The sequence below is a fragment of the Hippopotamus amphibius genome, chromosome 10 (genome assembly GCF_030028045.1).
Source record: "Hippopotamus amphibius kiboko isolate mHipAmp2 chromosome 10, mHipAmp2.hap2, whole genome shotgun sequence".
Classification (NCBI taxonomy): domain Eukaryota; kingdom Metazoa; phylum Chordata; class Mammalia; order Artiodactyla; family Hippopotamidae; genus Hippopotamus; species Hippopotamus amphibius.
The window spans coordinates 52040239-52063413 of record NC_080195.1 but is presented as its reverse complement, the minus strand read 5'-3'; the positions used below and the strand labels follow the sequence as shown (position 1 = coordinate 52063413).

General features: G+C 39.8%; 1 protein-coding gene across 2 annotated transcripts in view; it reads right to left on the bottom strand.

Annotated features, from left to right (window-relative positions):
- Window positions 1-23175, bottom strand: part of GPR156 (G protein-coupled receptor 156) — a 66640-nt gene that overhangs the window by 20479 nt on the left and 22986 nt on the right. For both annotated transcript variants that reach the window (XM_057697993.1, XM_057697994.1), the window contains exons 3-4: window positions 2407-2542; window positions 2061-2171 (exon numbers count right to left, since the gene is read on the bottom strand). In XM_057697993.1, coding sequence (XP_057553976.1) covers window positions 2061-2171; window positions 2407-2542 — 247 coding nt within the window. The remainder of the gene's footprint in view (window positions 1-2060; window positions 2172-2406; window positions 2543-23175) is intronic.

Here is a 23175-nt window from a genome sequence, read left to right as displayed (position 1 = left end):
ATTGAAAGAGAAGAACTAATACTCCCTGACTCAAGATTTAATATAAAGCTACAATAATACAGTATTGGTGTCAAAATAAACAATGACATTAATGAGACAGAGTCCAGTAATAGAGCCACACATCTAGAGACAAATGATTTTCAACAAACATGCAAAGGTAATTCAGTGAAGAAAGGACAGTCTCTTCAACAATAGGTGCTGGAACAATTGGATTGACATACATAAAAAAATGCACTTCAATCTATAGGTCACATCATATTTCAAAATTAACTTAAAGTGAATCACAGACCTAACTGTAAAAACAAAAACTCTTAAAACCTCTAGAAGTAAACATAGGAGAAAAGTTTTGGGGGCCTTGGGTTAGGCAAAAATTTCTTAGATCTGATACCAAAAACATGGTCCATTAAAGAACAAAGCAGCAAAGATAAAATAAGAAACATCTTCTTTTTGAAAGACGTTCTTAAGTTAATGAAAAGTCACAAACTGGAGGAAAATCTTTGCAAATCATGTATCTGATAAAGGACTGTATCCGGAATATAAAAAGAACCCTCAAAACCTAACAGTAAGGAAAAAAACCAACTAAATTAAGAAACAGATGAGAGATTTGAGCAGATATTTTACCAAAGAAGGTATATGGATGGCAAATAAGTATATAAAAAGATGCTCAACATAGCATCAGGGAAATGCAAATTAAAACACAATGAGATTCTACTACACATACCTATTAGAACGACCAACGTGAAAAAGACCAATTGAGTCTAATGTTGGGGAGGATGTGCAGGAAAGGGATTCATACACTGTTGGTGGGAGTGTAAAACGGTACAACCACTTTGGAAAACGGTCATGCAATTTCTTTAAAAGTTAAACATATACCTACCATATGACCCAATTATTCTATGCTTTGGTTTTTAACCAAGACAAATGAAAGCATATGTCTACACAAAGACTTGTACACAAATGTTCATAGCAGTTTTATTTTTAATAGCCTCAAACTGGAAACAAACGCAAACACCCATTAATAAGTGAATGGATAAACCAACTGTAGTTATGTCTACACATTGGAAAATTACTCAGCAATAATAAGGAAAGAACCATTGATGCAAGTAACAACATAGATGAATCTCAAAATAATTATGCCAAGTAGAAGAAAGATAAAAATACATACTGTATAATTCCATTTATATAAAATTCTGCAAAATGCAAACTAATCTGTAGTGGCAGAAAGCAGGTCAGTGGTTGCCTGGGGACAGGGACAGGAGATATAAGAAATGGAGACAGGAAAGGGAAATGACAAGGGTGCATGAGGAAACATAGATTATATCCCACGTTTCATAGTATACACATACATCAAAACATATCAAATCATATACTTTACATATGTGCAGTTCATTGCATGTCAATTATATCTCAATAAAGCTATTTTTTAAAAAAACGAAATCCGTGTTCTAGAGAGACAGATGAACTTATTGTCCTGTTTGGGCAGCTCTATCAGGAAACCTGATAAATGGGGGAATGTGGTTAGGGTGACACCTGATGTCAGGCACACGTAGGCTATCTGGCTGCCACAGCTTCTAGGGTTGATTCTGTCTGCTGAATGGCTGTGCTCTTCCTTTTTCACTGCTCCAGGCTTATCCTTCTTAGTGCAGAGAATGGCCTTCTTAAATGGAAAAGAATTGGGCTCCAAAGAGGGAAATAACTGCTTATCTGCAATAGCATCTCTGTAATCACTCCTCCTCTTTCCACTTTCAGCTCACACCTGTGCCAAGCAACAGCCTCTCTGGGCATCTTGCTCCTCCTCAAACAGGTGCCAGATATGGGCCAGCTCACACATCCCCCAGTGCAGTACCAGGGCTTGGGGTGCATATGAAGCAGAACCTTTGACCTATCACCCAATAGCACTGACACAGGCCACATGACTCTAAGGTTTGAAGTAAGGAGCAGGAACTTCAGAACATCATAAAAGGGCCAGACCCAGTAATGTGGCACAAGTTTCTCTAGCTTTTAATCAATAGCGGAGCTGCTGTCTGTGATCAAGCTGTGTGTACTTGCTGCCTACTCACCACTCTCTTGTCCGGAACCCTCTGGGTAAACACCTTGTAGAGTCGCCAGCTCTTCCCCAGAATGGGGCCAAACACAAGGGAGGTCCCAATGCACAACATGGACAGTCTTATCTACAGATGGAAAGGCACAGATGCAAGAGGCATGAGAGAAACCTTTGTGGTTCTCCACACATTCTGATCTGTAACGTCTCAGTCCACAGAGGACCTCACTGACTCAGTGTTCCAGAGATCACCTCTGAAAGGCTTACGCCAAGGATAAAGGTAACCACCACCCACAGGAGCAGCTGCTTTTAAAAGTTATCAAAACTGGCATCATATTCAAAACAAAATTGAAGACTTCACCTACCTGAATGAGAGTTTCCATTGAGCTTCCTGCTAAAGCACCTTGATCATGAATCCCAAAGAGGTAAGCACTACTGTAAGTCAGACAACTGCCCAATAAGGTCACAATGTTCAGATTGGGACTGGACATCTTCACAATCCTATAGGAAACCAGGAAGAAAGACACCTACAGTCATGACCTTTGCCCTGGGTATGGATAAACACAGTCTCCAATGCAGCCTCAGAGTAAAAGGCCATAGGGAAGAAACCACTTTACAACCCTGTGAAAATTGTTATGATTTATTTAAATTCATTTTCAAAAAGACCTAAATTCTGGTATTTCTTGCTTGTATAACTCTAAGTCTTTTAAAGAAGGCCAACTTCCTAAAAACAGGTGGTATCAGAGAAGAGTTAGGATTTTTCCATGAAGTTTACAGTTGCTAAGAGACTGCTCTATGCAGCCTAGTGAATAAATAACTAGCAGGTAGATACCTAAAGAGATACAGTTTGGAGCCTTTAAAAATGAGCTGTAAGGTAAACTACTATTTGAAAAACCCAGACAAAGATACCACAAAAAAGAAAATTATATGCTAATATCACTGATAAACATAGATGCAAAAATCTTCAACAAAACACTAGCAAATAGAATCCAATAATACATTAAAAGGATCATACACCATGATCAAGTGGGATTTATCCTAGGAATGCAAGAAATTTTCAATATCCAAAAATCCATCAGTGGGATACACCACATTAACAAACTGAAGAATACAGACCATATGATCATCTTAATAGATGCAGAAAAAGCTTTGGATAAAATTCAACATCCATTCATGATAAAAACTCTCCAGAGAGTGGGCAGTATAGAGGGAACCTACCTCAACATAATAAAGGCCATATATGACAAACTCACAGCTAACATCATACTCTATGGTGAAAAGCTAAAAGCATTTCCTCTAAGATCAGACAAGGATGGCCACTCTTGCCTTTTTATTCAACATAGTTTTGGAAATCCTAGCCACAACAATCAGAGAAGAAAAAGAAATAAAAGGAATCCAAGTTGGAAAAGAAGAAGTAAAACTGTCACTATTTGCAGATGACATGATACTCTACATAGAAAATCCTAAGGATGCTACCAGAAAACTATTAGAGCTCATCAATGAATTAAGAAAAGTTACAGGATACAAAATTAATACACAGAAATCTGTTACATTTCTATACACTAACAACAAAAGAGAAAAATTAAGGAAACAATCCTATTTACCATCACCTCAAAAAGAATAAAATACCTAAGAATAAACCTACCTAAGGAGGCAAAAGACCTGTACTCTGAAAACTATAAGATGCTGATGAAAGAAACAGAAGATGACACAAACAGATGGAAAGATACACCATGTTCTTGGGTTGGCAGAATCAATGCTGTCAAAATGACTATACTACCCAAGGCCATCTATAGATTCAATGCAATTCCTATCAAATTACCAATGGCACTTTTCACCTAATTAGAAACAAATTTTTTTAATTTGTATGGAAACAGGAAAGACCCAGAATAGCCAAAGCAATCTTGAGAAAGAAAAATGGAGCTGCAGGAATCCAGCTCCCTGACTTCAAACTACACTACAAAACTACAGTCATCAAAACAGTATGATACTGGCACAAAAACAGAAATATAGATCAATAGGACAGGATAAAAAGCCCAGAAATAAACCCACTCACATATGGTCAATTAATGACGTGACAAAGGAGGCAAGAATATATAACAGAGAAAAGACAGTGTCTTCAATGGGTGGTGCTAGGAAAATGGGTGGACAGCTACATGTAAAAGAATGAAATTAGAACACTCTCTAACACCATACACAAAAATAAACTTGAAATGGATTAAAGACCTAAATGTAAAACAAGATTCCATAAAATTCCTAGAGGAAAACATAGTCAAAACACTCTTTGACATAAATCACAGCAATATCTTTTGAATCTGTCTCCTAGAGTAATGGAAATAAAAAGAAAAATAAACAAATGAGATCTAATTAAACTCAAAAGCTTTTTCACAACAAAGGAAACCATAAACAAAACAAAAAAAGACAACCTATAGAATGGGAGAAAATACTTGCAAGTGATGCAATCAACAAGGGATTAATCTCCAAAATATGGATACAAACAGCTCACACAGCTCAACAGCAACCACCACCACAACAAACCCAATCAAAAAATGGGCAGAAGATCTAAATAGACATTAATCCAGAGAAGACATAGGGACAGCAAAAGGCACATGAAAAAATGCTCAACACTACTAATTATTAGATAAATGCAATAAAAACTACAATGAGGTTATCACCTCACACAGGTCAGAATGACTATCATCAAAAAGTCTACAAATAATAAATGCTGGAGAGGGTATTGAGAAAAAGGAACACTCCTACAGTTCGTGGGAATGTAAATTGGTGCAGCAACTATAGAGAACAGTATGGAGGTTCCTTAAAAAACTAAAAATGGAGCTACTATATGATCCTGCAATCCCACTCCTGGGCATATATCCGGCAAAAACCATAATTTGAAAAGTTACATGCACCCCAATGCTCATTGCAGCACTGTTTATACTAGCCAAGACATGGAAGCAACCTAAATGTCCATTGACAGATGAATGGATAAAGAAGATGTGGAATGTACATACAATGGAATATTAGTCAACTATAAAAAAGAATGAAATAATGCCATTTGCAGCAACATGGCTGTACCTAGATTATCATAGTAAGTGAAGTAAACCAGACAGAGAAATACCAATATCATATGATATCACTTATATGTGGACTCTAATTAAAAATGATGCAAATGAACTTATATACAAAACAGAAATAGACCCACAGACATAAAAACAAACTTATGGTTACCAAAAAGGAAAGGGGGAGAGGGATAAATTAGGAGTTCGGGATTAACATATACACACTACATATAAAACAGATAAACAACAAGGACCTACTGTATAGCACAGAGAACTATAGTCAATATTTTGTAATCACCTATAAGGGAAAAGAATCTGAAAAAGAATGTATATATATACACACACACACACACACACACACACACACACGTATATATAACTGAATCACTTTGCTGTACACCTGAAACTAACACAACATTGTAAATCAACTATACTTCAATAAAAAATAAAATAATAAAAATAAAATAAAATGAGCTAGTAAACTAGTATTTGAAAAAAGTTTGGAGAGTTTTTCATCCACTATTTATTTGACGTGTAAATTGCTTTCCTCTCTCTGCTTGAGCAAGAGAGGAAGAGAAAGCAGGGATTAAAAGCAGAAAATTTGGGAAGGGTTGTTTCTTGAGTGATTTTTAAATGAGGTTACAGAACACTTTGAAGATTATAGGGAAATGGGGACAATCAGGGTGTGAGACAAATCCTGGGCACCAACAGAGGCTTAGGACAAGGTAGACGTGTGTGACTTGGTTAACCTGAGGGGAAAACCAGGCTCACGTTGGACTGTGATTGATAATAATTAAGAAGTAAAAGTAACTAGGAACAATTAAGAAGTAATGTAACTGTACTTCAGAGTTTTAGTCTAAATAGTGTATTCTGCCTAAATGCCATATTTATACTACTAGTCATTTGGTAATTATACATTTATTTTTAAATAACAACTGAGGGGGAAGCATTCTTATCTATGTACCTGGAATACCTGGCTGATCACCTTAAAGGCCAGAGCCAAGGCAAAACCAGCTACTTAGTACAGCCTATTTTAAAGACAGGCAACACACCTAGGAGGCATGAAACAAACAGTTTGGCAGTGCTGGACTTGGAGCCATCACAACCACCATTGGCCCAGCCTGATTCCTTCACAACCGGCAATAATTACATCCACACCCACAAGAACCCCAAGCCTCTGCTTGCGACTCCGGCCCCAGGTACCGTCACCATAGGCCAATGAGTCCAGCTGAGCTTTACCCAGTCTTGGAGCAAGAACCTTGATTTTTTTTTTTCTTTCTCTGAAAGTGAGAACAACTTTCATGTATCCCCCTTGTAAAACAGGGAGAGTAGTAATACACCCTCCCCTCCTCCACAGACCAAAACGTGGTGAGGATTCCATGAGGCAATACAGCCAAGCGTGTGGCACGGGCCCAGCATGCAGTGAGCACGTCGCCAGCACGGCTGACAGTATTAATGATCTCATCATATTCCAGGCTTTAGACACCTGGGAATCGCCTTTTCCTTCTTCCTTTCCCTTCTCCACCTCTTTCATTACCACCTCTACTCAATCAATTGCCAATTTCCTTCCCTTGTTATTTCAAAATCTCTCTGTGCTGTCCCTCACTCTACCACATTTATCCAGGATCCAGTCATGTTAGGAGAAATGGAACTGGAGTCAGGCATCCTGGCTCGGCCAATCTTAGCTGTGTGACTTTCATCCAGTCACTCAGCTAGTCTAGGTTCCTGTTTCCTCATCTGTGAAATGAAGATAATATCCTCTTTTGTATCTACCCACAGGATATTGTGAGGATCAAATGAGGTGTGTGCTAAAGCTCTTTGAATACTCTAAGGCAATGCAAAAATACTAATTTTTAGATTTTTTTGGTGTAAGCTTCAGCTCTCTCTAACACCAGTTTTTCCCTGTCCTAATACACCTTGCACGTTACTTTCATATTTATTTTCTTAAAATACCACCTTCACCACTTAGCAAGAGAGCTACATGTACAAAGGACATTTTTCTATTGTTTACCTTAAGTTTTCTGTATCGCCACTTAAGATTTAGCCCTATCCTACCAAACCACTTACTCATCAGGCTTCCATCCTCAGGCATCAGGTCTTCACATGGGCTTAAAGAGAGTAATCACCCCTAGTTGCTTCGTCTCCTCCCATAAGAAGGGGGAATATGTGGTGACTATTGACTGCCAAAATAACAATGATTATCAGCAGCTTCACAAAGCATTTGTTAAGAAAAGTAATACATTAGAGAGACCAGTGCTGAGACTGATTTAGAAAAGAGGGCACCACTGGCCGGGACTGGCCACTCAGTGCAGCGAGAAGCTTGGGCAGGGCTGCAACCACTAGGTGGGATCCCGCAAGACCAAGAACTGAGGCTGTTCTTCCCCAAGGCCACTCATGAGCTCTTAGGCATCAGCCAGGAAAATCTGATGATGAGGTTCTCACCAAGCAAATGCCCAGGTTTCACAGCCACATGTCTGTGTTGTCTAGATCACTGATGGGTAGGTTTCTTTCTTAACTCCTCTCTGAACCATTTTATTTGAACACCACTGTACAATCAGGTCTCCTTTGTGTAATTCAGTACTGCGTGAATCCTGATTTAGAATTCCTCCCCCTCCTGATTTCGTTAGGAGGAACTCAATTCAGTTTTTTTTTAAAAAACAAAATATACATTACATAGACTTCACATCTTAGAAGTTGATGAAAATTCATTTTCAAATGGACATGTTAGGGACTTATATATGTATGTTTTGGTATTTTTCCTAAGCAATTTTACTGAAAACTTGCCCCAGAAAAAAAATCAATGGAAGATGATTTACCTATTTTGTTCAGCCAAGTTAACACCTGTGAAGTCACTGAAAGGTGAATCATCTCCAATTCAGCAGGTGAATTATGTAAGTGTGGAAAATGTCTTTGCTACTTTGATAGGAATTCAACCACCAATGTCATTTATATTTTTCTATTGAACTAAAAGATGAAGACTGCAAATGCTGAATATTTTAATCAACCACAAACATAATTTCTACAAGGGAAGAAAATTGAAATATTATCTACTTATAAATAGCCAGTTCCATCTAGATTACTTGTGTTTCATTTATGAAGACATAAAAAGCCCAGACTGGGTTACTGACACTCAGAAACAAGGTGGGATATTTTTTTAAAGGATTTTATAGCCATCTCGCTATCTTTTTTTTCTTCATTTATTGCGTGGCAATATAAGGCAAGAGTTTTCTTGATTTCTTTCTTCTCAAGGAAGGTCTCAGTACATACAGATAAATACCCATCTACATCTCAGAGCCTGTACAGACCTGGATTATCATTTCAATAGCCTTTAATGAATTCAGATGCATAAATGACATCTACCAGTTCATAATATGATGTTTTAAAAACCTTTATCAAATATCAGTTTCTGAAACTGGACTTTCATTACACTTGGAGTTATGGAGACCGATTGGTATCCTGTTGTTTCTTCTTAATGATGCTAAGGACAGGGTTTGGAAACATAGGCTGTGAATGGGGCTGAGGGTACTTCTTGGCTTGCTGTTACTATTAGAAAATTCTCCTCAAGTGTCACAGGACCATGCTTTCTAAAATGCTACATGAGTTGATATAAATGGTATCAACTTTAAACATATCTAAAACCAAATATGAATAGCTTTCCAAAAAGCTTTTTAATAAAACAATTAAGATTAAATTGTGAAACATACTGAATTTCTTTTTCAACCCACTGTTTTTGATCCATGTTACAATGAGATTATAAATGTAACTCATCTGGATATGGTCCAAACAGTTTATCATAATTTCATCTGGTGTGTTTCAGCAAATGTGATCATTTTGCTTATTTCTAATGCATTAAATTCAATTCAAATTCTAGATACTTCAAACTAGTATTTGTGTGACCTGTAGCTATTTATATTCAAACTTTGTATTATAAGAGTGAGAGCAGCCTGGCGCTGCTTCTTCCTCTCCTGCCTGGGCCACCATCCTAAGAGACCGCCCTAGGAAACTTTCAACCTCCAGAGTTTAAATTCTTTAATCATAACAACTTCACTTTCAGACACTCATCCCCAGGGTCACACCCTTGGTCTCATGATCATTCAGAATGGTTCCACTTCAGAAAATTTAAACACCAATATCCCACTCTCTGATCTCAACGCATCCAAAATTTAACTCCTAGTCTCCCCCTCAACCTGTTCTTACATTCTTCCTCAGTTCAGATAATGGCAACTTCATCTTTATATTTGTTTGGACCAAAAGTCCTGGAGTCATACCTGACTCTAGCTCACCTCCCACATGCAATCTGTCATGAAACCCTATTGGCTGTATCGTTAAAACACATCCAGAACCCAACTACTTCTCACCACCTCTGCTACCACCACCCGGATCAAAGTCTGACTTTGCATTTCTCATTTGGATGACTGCACTAGCCTCCTAACTGGTCTCCTTGCTTCTACTCCGGACCCTCCCAAAGTCTATTTTCAACACAGCAGCCAGAGTGATCCAGCCACTTCTCTGCTCAGAACCCTGCAGTGGCTTTCCATCTCACTTGGAGGAAAAGCCCAAGTCTTTACCAGGGTCTACACTGCTTACACATTTGGTCCCCGTTCTCTCTCTACCTTGTTTCCTACCTCTTCCCCTTGCCCACTCCACACACCTCATTTCTGTTTCATGAAAATACCAGGCGGTCTCACACGTCAAGGCTTTGAAGTGGCTGTTCTCCCTGCCTGGACTATTTTAATTCACATATCTGTATGGTTCATTCCCTCTCTCCCTTTATGTCTTTGTTCAAATGTTACCCTCTCAACCAGGGCTATATGACAATCCCACTTAAAATCACACTCTGCCACTAGATTCCAAATCCTTGTTACCCCACTCTACTCTCTCCATCCCCATCCCACCATAGTACTCATTACCTTCTAACATGTTACATAACTTACATATTTATTATTCTTGTTGTTTACCGTCTTCTCCTGCCAGTTAGAATTGTTCACGATGTACTCCCAGCACTGTAACACTACCTCCCATATTGAAATCATTCAATAAATACTTGATGAATGAATGACTGGGTCTCCTATCCTCAGCCCTCTATTCTCACAGGCTTACATCTAACACACGTGCCCACTGACAACCTCCAGACTTCCAGTTCCTTGGTTCTTTAGCTTCCTCACAGTCTCTCTTCCTTTCTCTACCCAGTTTCAAACCTCTGGTTGGTTATATGAACTGCTCTCTCAAAAACACCCAATTCCCTTTCCAAACAGGCCCTTCTGCTGCACATGCTCAACAAAACTCGCATCAAAAGTACAATCCATTGATGTTACTCAGCCATAAAAAGAATGAAATATTGCCATTTGCAGCAACATGGGTGGACGTAGAGATTGTCATACTAAGTGAAGTGTCAGACAGAGAAAGACAAATATTACTTATTGTGGAATCTAAAAAAATAATACAAATCAACTTATTTACAAAACAGAAACAGACTCACAGACATAGAAAACAGACTTATGGTTACTAAAAGGGAAGCAGGGGAGGGATAAATCAGGAGTATGGGATTAACAGATACACACCACTATATATAAAACAGATAAGCAACAAGGATTTACTGTTTAGCATAGGGAACTGTATTCAATATCTTATAATAACCTATAATACAGAAGAATCTGAAGCTGTACACTGGAAACTAACACAAATTGTAAATCAACTATAGTTAAATTAAAAAAAATTACAGTCCACTGTCAGCTTTTACATCCAGGCAGCTGACTGCTGGGGGAGAAAATTGTATAACCTTGTGGACTGTTTCCACCAAAATCAATCAGCCAAGTCTATTGTACTACCAGTCAATCTTTTTATTTGTTCTATAAGGTATTTCTTCACATTTCCTTTGTGAGTGACTCACTTCATCGGATTCAAAGAAGTAAGAGCACATGTCTGTCTAAATGATGCTCTTAGTCGAGGCTTGGTGCCCTCCTCTATGTCCTTATACTACTCCAGGGTATATGTGCATCAATACAACTGTCATGTTATGTTACCAACGTTTTGTTTGTTTCACTAGACAATTTCTACTCCCCCAAAGCCAGGCAGTTTCTTATTGGTCTGTATTTCAGCCCCTGGCACAGGCCTTGGAAAATGGCAAGTGTTCCATAACCTTGTTAGATGAATGAATGAATGCATTAATGGACATGGAAGGCCCATTGTTTTTTCCTTTCTTTGTCCTCTTCCCTAATCTCATTTTCCCCGGCAACGCTCTCCTCTGTGAGGTGGAGGGATGAGGCTCTCATCCTTCGCAAAGTGTGCCAAATGGCCATAAAGTGGCAGAGATCCTTGACAGTTAGAGGGAGAGTCAAGAGCTGGTTCAATGTTTCTGTGCTAAGACAGGAGGGCTACATTCTGGGCAATGGAAGGAGTTTCAGGAGGGTCCCCTTGGTCCCTCCTGGAATGGCTGAAAACTCCCTGGCATTACCGAACACACAAGGGCCAAGGTATTTCAGCTGCCGTGGACTTCCACAGACACAAGGTTTCAACCACTTGGCAAATCCCCAGACCCCAAACCCTCACTGAAAAGCCTTGTCCTCTGGGTGGGCCCCTCCTCTGCATCCCCTCTCATGGTGCCGAGGGAGTCTAAAAATAAATGAGAAAAAGGATCCTAATGGGATGATTGCAAAGCTTTTGCTTTCCTATTCCTTATTTCTAGGAAAGGGGATGTGTATACTCACACAGGCACACGTGTATGTGTTCACTTGTCTCCAATGAAATCAGGCCACTTGAAAGATTCCTTTCCATTGGCTGAATTCATCTTGGAGAATCCCCCCAGAAAATGCTTTTGTCCAATATGTCTCTTACATCACGTGTCGAGGGCCATGTAGGCCCAATGATATGATGACAGCCCTTGTTGAGCAATTGATTCATCCATGAGACTTCATCTTCATGACCACACAGATTACAGGGTCTCAGCTGACATCTGCTCAGAGGTTAACAACACGTGTCCCGTTCTGACTTCAGAAAATCTGCTGATCTTGATTTGCTGCTTACAGCTAGGATGCAATTCTCTTTACATCCTTGCAGGCAGTAAACGATGTTTTGTCAAGAACTAAAACACTCAGCCCTGCTTCTTGTCCTGAGTGGGCCTGGTCTCTCTAAATGTGCCTGCTTTCCTGTGGTCGTAAGTGCCCGCAGAATCTTGTTTTACATGGACAGTGTGAGCTCCCTACTTACTATTCTGTCAATTCAAGCCTACAGCACTGAAGCTAGAGAGGAACCGGATGAATAAGGACATTCTGCCTGCAGAAGAGCTAAATGGTTAGCAGTGGTGTGACTTGATGAAATCTAGGGCCCCTGCCAGCTCTTCCTTTCTCACCTTAGTCCAGAAGCAAATTTCTTATCCCTGTTTCTGGCTTATTAATACCCTGCATTTCTGCTTCTCTACCTTAAGGAGGACAGTAGGCTGACCTGGTTACCAGAGATGCATTAGAATTTATGTCTCAATCAGTCAAGCAATCAATCAATCAATCAATCAATCAAAATATTTAGCTATTAAGTGCAAAAGAAAACTTGGTAGATATCCTGCCCCCAAATTTCCCTTTAACAGATGACCTTAGTGTCTCCATGTTTTACTGATTATTACCTTTTCAATGAACTTTCTGCATCAGACATTAATTCAACAATTCTTAAATATCTACTTGTCAAGGTATTAAGAAGAACCGGAGATAGGAAAGCAAATGAGATATAATTTCTGTCCTCAGCTCATTAGGACTCCATCTCTCAGGTTTCTAATGTTTTCACTGCAAAGACAATTTTCTTATTCTATCATCTTTTAAAATAGAATAAAAATTTAATTTAATATTAGTTATTTTCTCAGTATACAGAGTCATTTAACAAAATCTATCTATATATAAATTTATGTTTATTATGGATATTTTTATGTGACTATGAATAGAAATTTCCAGTATACAAATTTCAGAATGCATAGCTCTCCCGGACTATAAACAAGCCTAAGGATCACTTTTAAAATGCAGCCTTGCAAATATTTTTAAAGCTGAAATGTGTATATTTAGATATAAGAACCAATGCCCATTAATTACTTCATTATATCAGCTCAAATTTAGGACGGTGGTGAGAAAGCATACTGATAGATTCAAGATAAGCTGGTGATGAGAGGGGAAAAAAGGGTACCAAAGGATATCCTTACTAGAAAGAAGCTTGAATGGCTTTAATTAGGAGTATTATGGCCACACTCCACACAGATTTTTAAAAAATTAGTTTCTATGTGTCATGCACTTGTAATATATTTTAAATGTGTTTTTAAATGCCGGTGGCGGGGCGGGGGGACACTTAGAAACACAAAAAATCCTCTTCTGTCATATAACCTCAGACCCTAGAGGTTAGGGATGTGTTGTAATTTATGAGGCAGCAATTTCAACTTCTTTTCTCCCCTTAGCTGTGGGGAAGGCTTTAAGCAATTCCTAGCGGGAGACTTGTAGCACTTCCCAAAGGGCAGAGCAGATGCCCTGATGTTAAGTAGAGCGTAAAGCACAAGTACAATTGGCCACAAGAAACACCCAATTACAGGGTGTCTGCTCGGAACCAAAATATTATCATCTACCAGGTGACATGTAAATTGATCTCTCTGAGGCACGAAAGACTCTCCTGCCATCCTGGGGAGGTTTCCTTTCCCTCTTCCCCTTCTTTCTCATCCTCAGGTTTGCGGCATCAGAACTTTGGGCCTTAGTGAATCTGAGTGAAATCCCGAACAGCTACAACTGCTAGAATCACTCCGCACTGGGCCAGAATCTGGAAATCCATGATGCTGGGACTAGGTTTTACTTAGCTTTGTCTCTAGCACTGTCTATAGGGTCCTGAACCTAGTGGAAACCTATTAAATGTCTGTTATCCTGGATAAATCATGAGTCTTGGAAGGGTACATTGAAGAGAAAAAGGGGGCTTCTAGAAAGGCAGAAACTGCTTGCTCCCCACCAGTGTCCCCCACAAACTGCCCAGGACAGGCTTTGAGTCTCAGGGTTCTAAGGAACATGGCTTAAACCAGTGAGTGAGCCCGACTCCCTTATTTTAAGATGAAGGGACCTGTGTGCAGTTTTACAGCCAGATAGGGACCACATAGGGACAGCTGATCCAGATGTCCTTACTCCTGGTTCCTTCCAGTGTTCTTTCACTCCCCCCTACCCCCCATCCGCTCCGGCCACCTGGGACCTGTGTCCATCCTACAGATCAACGAGCTTCTGCGAGGGCCTTCCTGACCCTAGTTTCTAATATCCTGCAGTAGCTCTGGCAGGCCCAGGGTTTTCACCTGCCTTCTAACTTTTAGCTGGAATTTACCATCATGAAGAGACAGAGGACTCCGAGTCCCCTGGAGTGCCTTCCGCTGGGCACTGCCTGCCTCTTCCAATTCGGATTGCTGGCCTGGACCTCGGACCTTGGCAGGCTTCCCTTACGATTCCTGGCTCAACCTACTGGCTGCAACCCCACACTGAATTCTTGCGACAGCTGGCTTCGGGCTCTTGGTTTCCATCATTGTCTAGTGTCTCCAAGTCTTGGCCCCAGCAATGGCCTGGAAGTCTGTGCCCTAGGCTGTGACAGGAGTTGCATATTCTGTCCTGTAATCTGATGTGAAAGGAACAACTGTTGGTTAGTCCGTGTGTGTGTTTAAGCAGCTTTCATGGATTAACATTGAGGTTAATTCTGAGGTAACAATGTCATGGAAAAAGCGTGGCTTTGAAATCAGACTGACTAGATTGACTAGCTATGTGTGACGGGTGATCTGTCTAACCATGCTGAGGCGGGTTCTTCATCTCTACTGGGGAAAATAATGTTTATCCTCCTGAGTGCTGTAAAGGTTAGAGATGATGTAGCTACAGTAAAAAGCAGATAGAAGCCTGTGATAGAAAGTAACAACTATTACTTTTAAGTTAAATTGTCTGTGTGAACACGTATAGGGACTAAATGCTGATTTCATGATGTCTGGAGTACTGAAGGATCCTGAAGCACCTCCGAGTCATCAAAAATTACATTACAGTCAGAATCATCTGAATACATATTTTCTCTACTTCTTAGAATATTGGTAATTATACAGAATAATATTAAAAAGAGTAGGCCACATCAATTATATATTTAATATGAGCCAGGCTGTGCTCTACATGTACTACCTAATGCAATCATCACAGCATTCTGAGATACATAGTATCATTATTCCTATTTAAAAAATTTTTTTTAAACTTATGTTTATTTTTATTTTTTGGCTGCATTGCCCAGCATGTAGAAGCTTAGTTCCCTAACCAGGGATGGAACCTGTGCCCCCTGCAGTGGAAGGGCAGAGTCTTAACCACTGGACTGCCAGGGAAGTCCCATTACTCCTTTTTTTTTTTTTCACAGCAAAGCGAGACTTTAATGTTGCTCTTGCAAGACCGGGTATCTGCCAGACAGGCACCCCATCACTCCTATTTTTAAACAGAGAAATGGGATTTAGCAAAGTTCATTAAAGTGATCAAGAAACATGCCTAGTAAGTGATGGAGCCGGGATCTGAGGTGGAACTTTGATTCCAGAGCCTGAGTTCTTACACCATTTAATCTTTCACTGTACACACATTTAACTTGTTAAGGGATGTTAACTGTTTTTTTTGTTTTTGTTTTTGTTTTTGGTCGCACCGCACAGCATGTGGCATGTGGAACTTCCCTGACCAGAGACAGAACCCATACCCCCTGCAGTGGAAACACAGAGGCTTAACCACTGGACCACCAGGGAAGTCCCGGATGTCAACATTTCTTAACCTCTCTCTCCATTTTCCCACCTAGGCTGACTGAGGAAAGGTTTTCCTCCCACTCTCCCCACATGGGAAACTGCTGAGGAGGAAACTTTCACCTCCCTCTCCATCTCCAGTACTTACTCTTTCCCGAGCAAGCAGGAGTTGGTAGTCAGACTGGAGAGAGGCTAACAGGCCTGGGCCACGTTCTACCAAACGATCTCCAAGGCAGGAATTTCCATTCCACTTCCCTCCTTTCCCATCTCCATTGGGCAATGAACTCTCCTCCCTTCCCGGGTCCCATTTTAGTGTTGTGTCAAGCAGTGCTTTCTAATTTAGCTTTCACCAGAAATCCCTGTGCTTTCTTTTTCTCAAAAGACTTTTTCTTTCGAAATTATTTGACTCACAGGGAATTGCAAAACAGAACAGAGGGTTTCTGTGTACCCTCCACTCAGCCTTCTCCAAAGAGAACATATTACATAACCAGAGTACATTATCAAAACCAGGAAATCGACACTGGTGCAACACTATCAACTAAACTATAAACCCTATACGAATTTCACCAGTTTTTACATGCACTCTTTGTGTGTGTGTGTGTGTGTGTGTGTGTGTGTGTGTGTGTGTGTATGTATCTATGAAATTTATCACATGTATAGATTAATGGATTGAAAACTACCACCATAATCAGGATGCTAAACTGTTCCACTATGCAAACAAAACAAAATCTCCCTCCAACTACCCCTTTTAGAGTTACACCCTTCCTGCAACCATAACCCCTGGGAACCTCTGATCTGTTCTCCATCACTACAAATCCATCTCTTAAGAATGCACTATAAATAGAATCATACAGTACGTAACCTCTTGTGATTGGCTTTCTTCCCTCGGCATGATGCCCTGGAGGTTCATCCAAGTGGTTGCGTGTGTTAACAGCTTATTCCCTTTAATTGTTGGGTAGTGTTCCACTGTATGGATGTACCACAGTTTGTTTACCCATTTACCCATTGAAGGATGTCTGGGTTGTTTCTAGGTTTTGATCATTACAAATAAAGCTGCTATAAACATCTGTGTACAGGTTTTTTGTGTGAAGATACATTTTGATTTCTCTAGGGTAAATTCCCAGGAGTGCGAATGCTGAATTGTACAGTGAGTATATGTTTGATTTTGTACAAATCTGCCAAACTGTTTTCCAGAGTAGTGGTACCATTTTACCTGCTAGCAATGTATGAGAGATCCAGTTTCTCTACATCCTTGCTGACACTTGGTCTTATTAGTATGTGTGCTTTTGGCTAGTGTGGCACATGTCAGCCTTTAAGAGTAGAAACCTTGGACACCTTCTGACTATCAGTGCTGTGTTTGTATGCACTCTAACTGGGCCGAACCCTGGAAGGGTGTAGAGTATGTTTTAGGTTCCAAATTATTATCAAGAGTCTCCTGGGAGAGAAAAGATGGCGGCGAAGTAGAGGGACGTGGAACGCATCCCTCTCCACAGATGCATTGGGAATGCACGGAAGGACGCAGTCATTCCCACAGAGAACCAGCTGAACACCAGCAGACGGCCTCGGACACCAGAAACGGCTGCAGGGAGCCCGACATAGCCGGTAGGGAGGCATCTACGAGGGCTCAAAGAGGGTGAAGCAGCGGAGCTGTGGCAGACGGGAGGGAGTGAGAAACATATGGAGGGTCCGCAGCGCAGCTCAGCGTTCCCGGACCGAGACATCGATCCGCGGCTGAACGGAGGGTCCAGGAGCGGGAGCGTGGGAACCGGAGAGCTGGGTCAGGGTGAGAAACATTGTTGCCGGTAGGGTGACGGACCGAGAGGACAGGAGGGAGGAGGTCCGCGGAGAGGAGTGCCCGTCCCTGAGAGCTGCCCGGCCATGATGGCGGCTGGAGGCTGCAGGCTCACGGGCGGGGGGTGGAGCCGCACGCGTAGCCTCTCTCTCTCTTTCCGCGCCTCTGCAACAGGCAGTGGAGAGACGCCCTGCGGGCCACCTAAGGCGCTCAGGGATAACAAGCACTCTCAGGCACTCGGGCGGGGCTAGATTAAAACCCCTTGCAACGCCAGCAGCAGGGAGGCTAACGAGAGAAAAAAAAAAAAAAAAAAAACAGCATCAAAAAGAAAAAAACCCCGAGAGAGGCCCAACTCTAAGACTTTCTGTGTACACCTGAGCCACAAGCGCCCTCTGCAACAGGCACCTCCAAGCCTGACTGAAACAACAGTGCGCCACTGCTCACTCACTCCCAGGAGAAGGAGCCACTATTGTACCCTCTCCCTCCCCACACACCAACGCTTACAGATGAACAATAAAGGAACCTCTGCTGGTCACAGAATAACGCAAAAAAACCCAAGGCAAGGAGAAGGACACTTACAGCTGAGACGCTAAGGAAACAGAAATAGTAGTATCAGTACCTATTGAACTGGTCCATTCTGGGATCAGTTCTGGATTTTTTTTTTTTTTCTTTTTCTCTCTCTCTCTTTTTTTTTCTTTATTAAATACGATCTTAGCCTTAAGGGATCTACAAGTTTTATAACATAATTTTTTAATGATATTTTTTATTCTTTTTTTTATTTTTATTTTTTTGCCTTTTTATATACTTCTATATCTAGCTAAGTTTTTGGTAGTACGGACAAAATATCTCTCATACTTTCCTTTCATCCCTATCTTTTATACATTTCTATTCCTTTCTTTTTATTTGCATATTTCCAACCACATTACGCTCTTCTGTTCCCCTTTCTTCCAGACATTTTAAGTTTATTTTATCTTAACATACTTATAAGCAACACTATCGGTCTGCTCAGACTCCTTGCTCTATTCTCCAGATGACGCACTGCCTTGGTATTTAATATTAGGCTTTTGTCTTTATCTTAGTTCTTAGTACAGTTGTCTAATTACATTCTGAGAATCTCCATTCTCTCTGGTGGTACTCCAGCTCTTTTCTATATTTGATCCTAGCTTACAAAATCTCCCTGGATTGATGTTTGTATGTGTAAGGTATTATTTGTTGTTTGTTTGCTTTTGCTTTTGTCTCTGATTTGTTCTGTTTCAGTTGTCAATTTCTGCTGGGTTTCTCTTTGAATATCTGATAGCACACTGGGGTTCTGTCAGGTCTTTCTAGAGCCTTATGTCCTAACGGATTCAGTAATTGTGTGTCTTATACATGTATGTGTTTCCTAGACTTAATATTCGTTTAATCCAATACTTGGACATTAGTCTGAGGCTTGGACAGTCTTCTATAAACACCTCTATCGCCAGGACAAGCAACCCCAAAAGTTTGGACAACCACGAGGAAACAAAGAAACACCACGCAGGCAAAGGAGCAGGAAAAAAACCCACAAGACCAAAGAAATGAGGAGGAAATAGGAAAAATGCCTGAAAAAGAATTTAGAGTAATGATAGTAAAAATGATACAAAATCTCGATAACAAAATAGAGAAAGTACAAGAAACAGTTCATAAGAACTCAGAAAAACAAACAGCAATGGATAACAAAATAACTGAAATTAAAAATACACTAGATGCTATAACCAGCAGAATGACTGAGGCAGAAGAATGAATAAGTGAGTTGGAAGATAGAATGGGGGAAATAACTGCCACAGAGCAGGAAAAAGAAAAAAGAATAAAAAGAATAGAAGACAGTCTCAGAGACCTCAGTGATAACCTTAAACGTACCAACATTCGAATTATAGGCATCCCAGAAGAAGAAGAAAACAAGAAAGGGTCTGAGAAAATATTTGAAGAGGTTATAGTGGAAAACGTCCCCAACATGGGAGAGGAAATAATTCACCAAGTCCAAGAAGCACAGAGAGTCCCATACAGAAATAACCCAAGGAGAAATACACCAAGACACATATTAATCAAACTAACGACAATTAAACACAAAGAAAAAATATTAAAAGCAGCAAGAGAAAAGCAACAAACAACATATAAGGGAAAACCCATAAGGATAACAGCTGACCTTTCTACAGAAACTCTGCAGGCAAGAAGGGAATGGCGGGATATACTGAAAGTCCTGAAAGAGAGAAACCTACAGCCAAGAATACTCTACCCAGCAAGAATCTCATTCAGATTCAATGGAGAAATCAAAAGCTTTCCAGACAAGCAAAAGTTAAGAGAATTCAGCACCACCAAACCAGCCTTACAACAAGTGCTAAAGGAACTTCTCTAAGTAGGAAACACAAGAAAAGGAAAACACCTACAAATACAAACCCAAAACAATTCAGAAAATGGTAATTGGAACACACATGTCAATAATCACTTTAAATGTAAATGGATTAAATGCTCCAACCAAAAGACACAGACTGGCTGAATGGATACAAAAACAAGACCCTTCTATATGCTGCCTACAAGAAACCCACTTCACACCAAGGGATACATATAGACTGAAAGTCAAGGGATGGAAAAAGATATTCCATGCAAATGGAAGTCAAAAGAAAGCTGGAGTAGCAATACTCATATCAGACACATTAGACTTGAAAGTAAAGACTATTACAAGAGACAAGCAAGGACACTACATAATGATCAAGGAATCCATTCAAGAAGAACATATCACAATGGCAAATATCTATGCCCCCAATATAGGAGCACCTCAATACATAAGGCAAATGCTAACAGCTATAAAAGGGGACATCGACAGTAACACAATAATAGTGGGAGACTTGAACACCCCACTTACATCACTGGACAGATCATCCAAACAGAAAATAAATAAAGACACACAAGCTTTAAATGACACATTAGACCATCTCGACTTAATTGATATTTATAGGACATTCCATCCAAAAACGACAGACTACACGTTCTTCTCCAGTGCACACGGAACATTTTCCAGGATAGATCACATCTTGGGTCACACATCAAACCTCAGCAAATTCAAGAAAATTGAAATCATATCAAGCATCTTCTCAGACCACAACACCATGAGACTAGATATCAATTACAGGAAAAAAACTGCAAAAAATACAAACACATGGAGGCTAAACAATTCACTCCTAAACAACCAAGGAATCACTAAAGAAATCAAAGAGGAAATCAAAAAATATCTAGAAACAAATGACAACGAAAACACAACAACCCAAAACCTATGGGATGCAGCAAAAGCAGTTCTAAGAGGGAAGTTTATAGCAATACAGTCCTACCTTAAGAAACAAGAAAATGATCGAATAAACAACCTAACCTTACACCTCAAACAACTAGAGAAAGAAGAACAAAGAAACCCCAAAGTGAGCAGAAGGAAAGAAATCATAAAGATCAGAGCAGAAATAAATGAAAAAGAAAGGAAAGAAACCATAAGAAAAATAAATGAAACTAAAAGCTGGTTCTTTGAGAAGATTAACAAAATTGATAAACCATTAGCCAGACTCATCAAGAAAAAAAGGGAGAAGATGCAAATCAACAGAATTAGAAATGAAAAAGGAGAAGTAACAACGCACACCTCAGAAATACAAAACATCATGAGAGACTACTACAAGCAACTATATGCCAAGACATTGGATAACCTGGAAGAAATGGATACATTCTTAGAAAAGTACAATCTTCCAAGACTGAACCAGGAAGAAATAGAAACCATGAACAGACCAATCACAAGTACGGAAATTGAGGCAGTGATTAAAAATCTCCCAACACACAAAAGCCCAGGACCAGATGGGTTCATGGGAGAATTCTATCAAACATTTCAAGAAGAGTTAACACCTATCCTTCTCAAACTCTTCCAAAATATTGCAGAAGGTGGAGCACTCCCAAACTCATTCTACGAGGCTACCATCACCCTGATACCAAAACCAGGCAAAGATGTCACAAAAAAAGAAAATTACAGACCAATATCACTGATGAATATAGATGCCAAAATCCTCAACAAAATACTAGCTAACAGACTCCAACAGCACATTAAAAAAATCATACACCATGATCAAGTGGGTTTTATCCCTGGGATGCAAGGATTCTTCAATATAGGCAAATCAATCAACGTGATACATCATATCAACAAATTGAAGGATAAAAACCATATGATCATTTCAATAGATGCAGAAAAAGCTTTTGACAAAGTTCAACATCCATTTATGATAAAAGCTCTCCAGAAAATGGGCATAGAAGGAAATTACCTCAACATAATAAAAGCCATATATGAAAAACCAAAAGCCAACATCGTTCTCAATGGGGAAAAACTGGAAGCATTCCCTCTAAGAACAGGAACAAGACAAGGGTGTCCACTCTCACCACTATTATTCAACGTAGTTTTGGAAGTGTTAGCCACAGCAATCAGAGAAGAAAAAGAAATCAAAGGAATCCAAATTGGAAAAGAAGAAGTAAAATTGTCACTCTTTGTAGATGACATGATATTATATATAGAAAACCCTAAAGACTCTACCAGAAAACTGCTAGCACTCATTGATGAGTTTAGTAAAGTAGCAGGATACAAAATTAATGTGCAGAAATCTCTTGCATTCCTATACACTAACAACGGAAGAGCAGAAAGAGAAATTAAGGAAACTCTCCCATTCACCATTGCAACAAAAAAATAAAATACCTAGGAATAAACCTGCCTAAGGAGGCAAAAGATCTGTATGCAGAAAACTTTAAGACATTGATGAAAGAAATCAAAGACGACACAAACAGATGGAGGGACATACAATGTTTCTGGATTGGAAGAATCAACATCGTGAAAATGTCTGTACCACCCAAAGCAATTTACAGATTCAATGCAATCCCAATCAAATTACCAATGGCATTTTCCACAGAACTAGAGCAAGAAATCTTACAATTTGTATGGAAACGCAAAAGACCCTGAATAGCCAAAGCAATCTTGAGAAGGAAAAATGGAGTTGGTGGAATCAGGCTTCCTGACTTCAAACTATACTACAAGGCCATAGTGATCAAGACAGTACGGTACTGGCACAAAAATAGAAAGGAAGATCAATGGAATAGAATAGAGAACTCAGAAGTAAGCCCAAACACATATGGGCACCTAATCTTTGACAAAGGAGGCCTGAGTATACAATGGAAAAAAGACAGCCTCTTCAATAAGTGGTGCTGGGAAAATTGGACAGCAACATGTAAGAGAATGAAATTAGAACACTTCCTAACACCATACACAAAAATAAACTCCAAATGGATTAAAGACCTACATGTAAGGCCAGACACTATAAAACTCCTAGAGGAATACATAGGCAGAACACTCTATGACATCCATCAAAGCAACATCCTTTTTGACCCACCTCCTAGAATCATGGAAATAAAATCAAGAATAAACGAATGGGACCTCATGAAACTTAAAAGCTTTTGCACAGCAAAAGAAACCATAAACAAGACTAAAAGGCAACCCTCAGAATGGGAAAAA